The 10,021-nt window shown below is 39.3% G+C and overlaps 1 protein-coding gene across 1 annotated transcript; it reads left to right on the top strand.

Annotated features, from left to right (window-relative positions):
* The first annotated feature begins 1,700 nt into the window (after nucleotides 1-1,700).
* LOC129899990 (uncharacterized) lies at nucleotides 1,701-2,483 on the top strand. The gene is made up of 2 exons (XM_055974979.1): nucleotides 1,701-2,202; nucleotides 2,293-2,483. The coding sequence occupies exons 1-2, from the start codon at nucleotides 1,701-1,703 to the stop codon at nucleotides 2,481-2,483; spliced, it is 693 nt and encodes a 230-aa protein (XP_055830954.1).
* The last annotated feature ends 7,538 nt before the right edge of the window (nucleotides 2,484-10,021 follow it).

Below are 10,021 nucleotides of genomic sequence, written 5' to 3'. Positions count from 1 at the left end.
AAACAGGTTTTGACTCCTAGTGCATGACAAATACGAGAAGTCAAGGCATTTCCTTGATTTCATTCAATCCCGAAATTGAAAGAGCATTACGTAGGATGGAGAACAACAACAATAACAACAAGGGACACAAACTTGGTGATGGCGCAGAACATCTTAGAGAGCAATATGACAGTGCACCACAACATACTCTGCAACATCAACCACAAAATGTCCTTAATAATCCACAAGTAGCAAGGCAACATCCTCTACCTAAACAACGCTCTGAATTCGGCATATGAAACAACTATAGGGTCTATTCTGACGCCATCAGAACTACGGGTGCTATTGTGTTACCTCCATTGCCTCCATGAACTAAGTTTAGTATCATAAGGGGGCTGATTTAAGTATTTCATAGTAGAGGACTATTTTTAGAATTTCCATCTGAAGATCCACACATTCATCTCTAGACTGTGGCGTATGTTTGCCAAAGCAGTGTTGGCGACCCAGGCTTAAATATGGATATCATTAGATTGTACATTTTTACATTATCACTTACTGGTGAAGCTTCAATTTGGTTGTCAGAACTCCCGTACAACTCCATCACAACTTGGGATGAATTACGCATAGCATTTAATGAGAAGTATTTTCCATTATCTAAGAAGTTGAAACTAACAGACTGAATCAACAATTTCCAACAGTTGCCCGGAGATTCAATTTGCGGAGCTTGGGAGAGATTTATAAAGTATCTACGAAATGTGCCAAATCATAGGATAGTAGATAAGTCACTTCGTGAGCTATTCTACCGTGTACTTGATGATAATGGAAAGCTTGTCGCCAACACCATTACTGGAGAAGCATTTTTGGTAACACTTTCCAAGAGGCTGTAGAGAGACTTGATCGTGTTACAAAGACTAACAGAGCTTGGAGCACTAGGGACACAAAAACTTCAATAAAATCCTTATCTATTCGCACAAATCAGAATCCCAACTTACAAATCGAAGAGATACTTCAAGAGCCCGCTCAATTAAAATATGACATCAGGTTGGTAGTCAAGAGCATAGGACTAGAGAAAATTAATACAATGAACCATCAAGGTAGGGCACCAAGTTATGACGATTATGGATATGAAGAAGATGTTTATTATGTGAATGATCAAGTAGGGGGTTTCCGTACTAATGCCCAAGCATCCAATTAGGATTCTTGATGCTAAGGTCAAGGAAATCAAGGTCGGAACTACAACAAATTCAATCGAGAGGGCCATTACAACCGCGACAACAATTACAATCGTGATGAAAACTACAATCATTAGAACAATAACAACCAGAATGGATACAATGATTGAAACCACGGGCAAGACAAAAAAGGTAATTGAAGAAGGAGAGATAACAACAATAGTGGTGCATACATCCCTTCCAAAAATCGAGATGAGGGATCCGGACTTGCAAGAATTGAAGACATGATGGCTAAGATGATGAAAACGCATGACGCAATAGAGGATAATCTTAAGGAGATATGCAATGATTTTTTCGGAATTAATCAAAAATTTGAGTCACATTCTACATCCATAAAGATTATTGAGCAACAATTGGGGCAAATTTTATCATCTTTTAACCCATGCCAAAAAAGGAACTCTCTAAAGTAATAAAATTCAAAATCCAAAGAATGATAGGCAATGCATAGCGGTGACCACCCTAAGTGGCATTCAAACAGTTGATCCACCTATGCTAGAACTTAAGGATGATATGAACGACATAGTTGTTAGTGAGGATGAAATAGAAAGAAAAATTGAGGAAGAAGTAGTAGGCGAAGAGCCAAGCTCCAAACAGCCTGTAAAAAGAGATGAAAAGCATGATGAGAAAGCAGGCAATACAAAAGATGCTGCTCCAACTCTAATTCCAATGCCAAGACCTCCTCCTCCTTTTCCGCAAAGATTGAAGAAAAAGGCCGAAGATGGAAAGTTCCTTAAGTTTATTTCCATGTTAAAACAACTTTCGGTGAATGCTCTCTTGTTAGAGTCACTAGAACAAATGTCGGGTTATGCCAAGTTTATGAAGGATCTTGTCACAAAAAAGAGAACGATAAGCTTTGAACCGACCGATAACTTACATCATTGTAGTGCAATCGCCACTCGCTCATTTTTGCAAAAGAAAGAAGACCCAGATGCATTCACCATACCATGTACTATTGGGGTATTCAACTTGGCAAAAGCGTTGTGCGACTTGGGTGCTAGAATTACTTTAATACCACTTGTAGTGTTTCGATAATTAGGATTGGGAGCCCCCAAATTGATGCCAATGCGGCTCTTGATGGCAGATTATACTGTGAAGAAGCCCGTAGGCATCATTTATGATATTTCAGTGAAGGTTGAATCATTCATATTCCCTGCTGACTTCGTCATTCTTAAATACGAAGTAGACTTTGATGTTCCTATCATTCTAGGTACACCATTCTTGGCAACCGAACTTGCTTTGGTAGACATGGAAACTGACCAACTAAAGTTTTGACTAAATAATGAAGAGGTGATGTTTTATGTATGCCAAGAAATAAAGCATCACAATAATTTATGAGTTGTTTCTATGATTGATTTTGTCGACGATTTGCAACCAAACATACCTATTAAAGAGAGGTTGGGTGTTAAAGCTCTAACTGCCGTCATCATGAATGTTGATAAAGATCACATTAAAGAGTATGATGAAATCGTTTATGCACTAAATGACCTTGGAATTTCAATCACGCACCCAAGAGACTCGACTTAAACTTGAAAAATAGAGCAACTCCACCCGCGAAGCCATCCATCGAGGAACCTCCAACTTCGGAACTCAAAGCACTTCCATCTCACTTGCAATATGCATTCTTGGGACCCAACAATACGTTGTCGATCATAATAGCCGCCGATATTCACCAAAAGCAAGTAGAAGCTCTTATATCCATCTTGAGGCATTTCAAAAGGGCAATAAGGTGGTCCATAAAGAGAGGTTGGGTGTTAAAGCTCTAACTGCCGTCATCATGAATGTTGATAAAGATCACATTAAAGAGTATGATGAAATCGTTTATGCACTAAATGACCTTGGAATTTCAATCACGCACCCAAGAGACTCGACTTAAACTTGAAAAATAGAGCAACTCCACCCGCGAAGCCATCCATCGAGGAACCTCCAACTTCGGAACTCAAAGCACTTCCATCTCACTTGCAATATGCATTCTTGGGACCCAACAATATGTTGTCGATCATAATAGCCGCCGATATTCACCAAAAGCAAGTAGAAGCTCTTATATCCATCTTGAGGCATTTCAAAAGGGCAATAAGGTGGTCCATAAATGACATCATTGGCATAGCACTAGGCATATGTACTCATAAAATTCAACTCATGCTGGATTTCAAACCAAGCATTGAACACCAATGATGTTTCAACCCACCTATGCAAGAGGTAGTCAAAAAAGAGATCATCAAATAGTTAGATGCTAGGGTTGTTTATTTAATCACAGATAGTAATTGGGTAAGTCCAATCCAATGTGTACCAAAAAATAATGGTATTTATGTGGTGCCAAACGCAAAGAATGAACTTATTCCAATGAGGTCATTCACCAATTAGAGAGTGTGTGTGGATTATCTCAAGCTCAACTCATGGACTGAAAAAAATCACTTTCCAATGCCTTTCATAGATCGGATGCTCGACTGTCTCACTAGCAAAGGTTAGTACTCTTTTCTTAATGGATATTCAGGCTACAATCAGATCTCTATAACTCCAGAATATCAAGAGAAGACCACTTTCACATGCCCATATGAGATGTTTACCTACAAAAAGAGGCCATTCAGATTGTGTAATGCACCTGTGAACTTTGAACTTGTATGATGTATATCTCTTCGAACATGGTGGAAGATACAATTAAGGTTTTCATGGATGATTTTTCAGTGGTTGGTGACTCATTCGATGATTGCTTGGCTCATATCCAAGATGTAATAAAAAGGTGTGAAGAGTCCAACCTTGTGCTAAATTGGGAGAAGTGTCACTTTATAGTGAAAGAGGGCATAGTGCTGGGTCACAAGATTTCAAACAAAGGCATTGAGGTAGATCGAGCAAAGATTGAGGTAATCACAAAGTTACCTCCTCTCATCTCTGTTAAAAGTATTCAAAGCTTTTTGGGACATGCCAGGTTCTATCCCCTTTTCATCAAAGACTTCTCCAAAATAGCTCATCATTTATGCAAACTACTAGATAAAGAGATGAAGTTTGATTTTGATGAAGCCTGTCTAGAAGCATTCGAAGAGTTGAACAAAAGGTTAGTTATGGCTCCTATCATTATTGCACCAGATTGAAAGCAGCCCTTTGAAGTCATGTGTGATGCAAGTGGAGTAGCACTTAGCATAGTATTGGGACAAAGGCATGAGAAGATTTTACATCCAATATACCATGCTAGAAAATCCCTTAATGTTGCTCAAAGAAACTACACCATGACTGAACAAAAGTTGTTTGTTGTTCTGTTCCCTTTCGAGAAGTTTAGATCTTACTTGTTGGGCACCAAAGTCATTATACACACATACCATGCTGCATTGATATATCTCATGGAAAATAAAGATGTCAAGCCAAGACTTATTTGTTGGGTATTTCTATTACAAGAGTTCGCCTTTGAGGTGAAAGACCAAAAAGGGATAGAAAACAAAGTTATGGACCATCTCTCTAGGCTTGAAGAAGAGGCGATGTTAAAGTTTGAAGATGGAGTTTAGATAAATGACACCTTTCCAGACAAACAAGTATTGGTAGCATCACATGACTTAATTCCATGGTTTGCCATATTGCCAGGTTTTGATTAGTGATATAGTTCCATCTAATTTAAATGTTCACCAACGCTGCAAGTTCATGTCCAATGTGAAGAAATCCTTTAGGAAAGAACCATACTTGTTCCATGTTGGTGCATATGGGATTATTCGTCACTGTGTACCCAAAGTAAAGATGATGAGTATTTTGGAAGCATACCATTCGTCGCTTGTTGAAGGCCATCATAGTGGTATTCAGATAGCCTATAAAATCCTACAATGTGGGTACTATTGGTCAACAATTCATCAAGATACTCATGATTTCGCCAAGTCTTGTGATCTTTATCAAAGGGAAGGAGGAATTTCAAGGAAATATGATCTCCTACTCACTCCAATTCTAGTCATTGAATTGTTCGATGTATGGGGAATTGTCTTCATGGGACCTTTTGTAAGTTCAAGTGGAATGAAATACATCCTCGTTGTGGTTGAATACGTGTCTAAATGGAAGTTATTGCACCTCCCAACAATGAAGCAAGGAGTGTCACCGCCTTTCTCAAGCGTAACATCCTCTTAAGATTTGGTACACTAAGGGCAATAATCAGTGACGGAGGTTTCCACTTTTGTAATCAATTGTTCAAAGTGTTACTTGAAAAGTATGGGATTCAACATAGTGTAGCAACTCCTTATCATCCACAAACTAGTGGACAAGTTAAAGTTCAAATTGTGAAATCAAGCAAATACTCGCAAAAATGGTGAGAGAAAATAGAAAGGATTGGTCTAGGAAGCTTGATGACGCTGTATGGGCTTAACACACAACATTCAAGACGCCCATAGGTATGTCACCTTATCAACTTGTCTTTGGGAAATCTTGTTATCTACCCGTAGAGTTGGAACACAAAGATATGTAGGCATTGAAGAAATTGAACATAGATTGGGACACTGCATCAAAGCAAAGGATGAATCAAATAAATGAGTTTGATGAGTTTCATCTAAATGCATATGAGATCCAGCCTTGTGCAAAGAAAGAATGAAGAAAACTCACGACCAAAAGATTGAAAAGAGAACATTTACGCCCGTAGACTTGGTCATTCTTTTCAACTCGAGGATGCATTTATTTCCTAGCTAACTCAAGTCTAAATGGTTGGGACCACTTTGAGTGAGTCAAGTCTTTCCACATAATGCGGTCGAGCTAGAAAAGAAGGACGGTACGAAGTTCAAAGTTAATGGGCAATGAATCAAAGCATACATGTGCATAGAGGATGAAATCAAAACTGTGGAAGCATGTAAGCTTAGTGAAGTCTGAGAAACTAAGTATATCTACATCGTGCCGCAACGCTAAATCAAGCGCTACTTGGGAGGCAACCCAATTTACTTTGTATTCATTTAGTCTATTTTTATCATTTTTCTACTCTTACTTGTTAGTTTTTTGGATAGCATAGACTTTGCTAGGGTTCGTTTCAAATTAGAGTCACAAAAAACATAAAAAATAGGCCAACGATTGAGCACGTGCCCATGCCGAATTGCAAATACTAGAAACTGAAAAGGACTCAAAGAGACATACGAGTCCTTTTTATGAGTGACTTGCAAACTTAACTCATCAATATCCAAATTCAATACACGGAGTAGCTTTAAGTCTATGAGTGTACTCTACAACCCATAGAACCTTCTACGACTCGTAGCCTACACTCGTGGACTCCAGGTATGTTTCTTTAACTCTAAGACAACCTAAGATTCAAGTGTACGTCGTAATAATTATTATGAGTCATAAATTGCTCATTTTGCGGACTTAATAAGTTAAATACCCGACCCAACCCGAGCCATATTAAATACAATAAATGAAGTTTAAAAATCACGCCCATTCTTCTCCAAGACTTAAATCGACCACTGTTCATCTTCTCCTTCATAAATGTTTTTCTCAAATTACCTCCCTTGCCTAAACCACACAAACTCCATCACTAGTCCACACCATTTAAGCATCAATCAGTCAGAAGATAAAAACCCTAACTCCTCAAGCATCTAGCAATATCAGTCCTAGTTTAAAATGCAAAGAATTTTAATTCTCCATTGTGGTAAGTTGATCTTTTAATTACTTACATACCTTGATTAACTTTGTAATATAGTGGGACTGGAGATTTAGTTAGAACCAAATTAGGGCTTTTTGTGATGATAAAATTGGATTATTGAATTGATGTATGAAATGGAGGTACTAGGTTCTTCATGAAATGGACAATGGAATAATTAATTAATTGTTGAACCCTTGTTGGAAGGTGATCACTGACTTTGTGGAATTCTCAACATGAGGGTTTTATATGAGTCGTAGATCATTCTACGAGTCGTAGTACCCCTCGTAGAATGGGACCTCAAGAATCAGTGATTAATACCTTCACAAGAAATGAGCTTAACTGGTTTATCTACTTGTGCACCTGACTTATTGAACTAATTTGTGAATTGGGAAACTGGGTCTTCATTTAAAATATTATTTAAAATTAAATAGTTCGAAGTCCTTTCACTTGTGTTAATATGATAATATTAAGATGAGCAATTATCTTCAAGTTTGTTCAAAAGAGGGTTTCCTACAGGTCATAGTATTATCTACGAGTTGTAGCTACCCCTTGCAAGCAACGCACTCAAGATTTCACAAACAACTAAGTGTTACAAGTCCAATTATGCGTCGTAGAGATTTCTACGCCTCGTTAATTACACTCATCCAAACTAAATGGGCAAAATTCAGCACTTTCATGTTTTGGCACTTTACTTATACGGGTACATATTACGGGTTATCGTTCTATCTACGATTCCTAGGATTGACTCATACAAGTCTAGTACCAATACCCAGTGGAACATCATTGCGTCTAAGACTAAACCTTACAATCTGTAGAAATTTCTACGGGTCGTAAGGTCCTCTCGTATACAAACTTCAAAGGCTAATAACCTGCAGGTTTGATTTTACGAGATGAGTCTACAGGCTGTCGACTCTTCTACGACCCATAGCTTCACCCTCGTAGAGCCAAAAAACTATGACATTCTAGTTATATTTTTTTCTTTCTTCTTATTTTTCTTGTTATGTTTGTGTCCTAACTCTCCCTGAACAGGTAAAATGCATCCAAATTAAACATCAAAGAAGGGTAGTGGGAAGAAAAAGGTATCCAAGAAGAAAGTCGTGGAAAACTTTAGATGATGCCTCAAAGATGTGCCCACAGATGCAAAACTTAGTGTTTTTGAGGAGGAGTCCTATCATTACTTTGAGGCACCATTGATGACAAAATCCACATCACATCACTCCAACTAAGTCGTCCAATCACCAGAACTAAGTGGAGACTCTTCCCCTCCCAACACATCTGCAGCACCCACACTCTTCTACTCTTAAAGAGGAGATTCAATAGAGGTGAAGGAGACTGACGATGACTCCATACCCCAGTCCACTTCAGGATACGAATCCTCCATGGGGAAGTCAATGCCCGAGCGGCCCTCTATACCAGTTCACATAGAAGGGAAACCAAGGCGGTGGTGCATTTCTAAGCTGTTAGATTTTTACAAAATGGGAAAAGAGAAATGATCTTCAAAATGTGTCGAGACCCATTACTAAGGAGCCGCGTGTGATCATAACCGAGCTGGAAGCAGTTTCTGAGATTTGTGACTTGTTTCATCGCCACACACTAGAGTGGATGGCTGATCACCTCGGGAGTTACAACAATAATATGGTCCACGAGTTCTATGCTTTATACGTGGACAAAATCAAATATTTGGCTCCTTTTAAAGTAAAGGAGCTAGAGTAGCCGGTCCTCTTAACCACACTGATTTGGGAGATCTCGGTTAGTCTATCCGAGGAGACTATCTGACGTGTAATCTATAGCCCCAACTTTTCATCTATAGGCCAAATGTTATGAGGTATCCGATGCAATGTGGTGAGCTACTTAGATAGGTAGCAGGTTAAATAGCGAAGCATGGCATCACAACAAATTGGGTGTCACACCCAACCCCGATCAAGAAAGCGTCACTGAACTTCGTAGCTAAGTTTTGGTGGACTATTGTCAGACACCGACTCTACCGACCAAGGCAGACAACCATTTGACTTTGGATTGGGTTGTGATCGTAGAAAGCCTGATGGCTGGATATGAGGTAGATATTATGAGGATCATTATTTCAGAGATTCATGAGAAGGCGATTCGTCGGAACACCACGATCTTTTTTTCATATCTTGTGTTTGCACTATACAGGAATGCTATAATTCTATTGATTACAGGGGTTGATCCGCTGATTAGAGTGAACAAGAATACAAACTTAGGGCTCATTAAAGATGATACAAATCCGGTCAGACAACAGAGCTCCCCCTTTCCAGAAGTGAAAGTGCAGGAGTTTGAGCATGTTCAGTCGCCTAAACAAGATGCTTCAGCAGCTATTTCGGACCTCGAGACATCTTCCATAGTCCCATCTGAGGCTGTCTCGGCTATTTCGACTCTTTCTTCTACTAGCATACCGCAACCATAATACACAGGCTTGGTCACCATTTTGGCTGAGGTTCTACACATTATGATACAGCGATAGGCATAGACCGAGGCCCAATTAGGTCAGTTAATTCAACAACTCAAGTCATAAGTCTGCAAAGCCATAACCGAATTAGAGGAGCGCATGGCAGTAAAGTTTGATACTACCTTGGCTAATCAAGAGTGACAAATTCAAGCGCGTATTAATGCCTTTGAGGTAAGGGTAAACACGAGGTTGTGGGCCTTGTCCAGTGCTGACATTGCTACCATTCAAACTAAGATTAGAGCACTATGTGCGGAGATTACATTTCTGGCTACACCATTCCCTATACCATTTGCTTTGCATATTGTATAGCCACCGCAATTGTTTAATTTATTTGCAGATGATGAGTCTGAGGTGGTTTGAGACAAAAGGCCCCATACTAAGGATGCCACTTTGGAAAGGGATAAGGAAAGAAAGAGAAAAAAGAGGAGCGCTAGAATGTTGAAGAGGCCACTCGGGCATCTATAGTGTCCAAGGAGATACGGCTAGAGGAGGAGAGGAAGTGTGCTATTGGATCTTCGAGTTCCCATGTTGACACTCATGATGATGCACAAACTTCCGTGGTACCACATACTGCTGCATCGGGATCTACACCTATGGACCCAGATGCCACCATATAGACTTCGGCGCTTATGCGCCACATATTTTTTTCCTTTCCCCCCTACTTTTTTTCACTTTTTTTATATTGCATTGAGGATAATTCAAGGCTTTTTAAGTAGGGGTGGGGTGGTTATGAATGAATTCAAGAGTATCTAGGTG

Source organism: Solanum dulcamara, chromosome 8 (assembly GCF_947179165.1).
Source record: "Solanum dulcamara chromosome 8, daSolDulc1.2, whole genome shotgun sequence".
NCBI lineage: Eukaryota > Viridiplantae > Streptophyta > Magnoliopsida > Solanales > Solanaceae > Solanum > Solanum dulcamara.
Note: the sequence above shows the minus strand (reverse complement) of the source record. Positions and strands in the feature narration are given on the sequence as shown.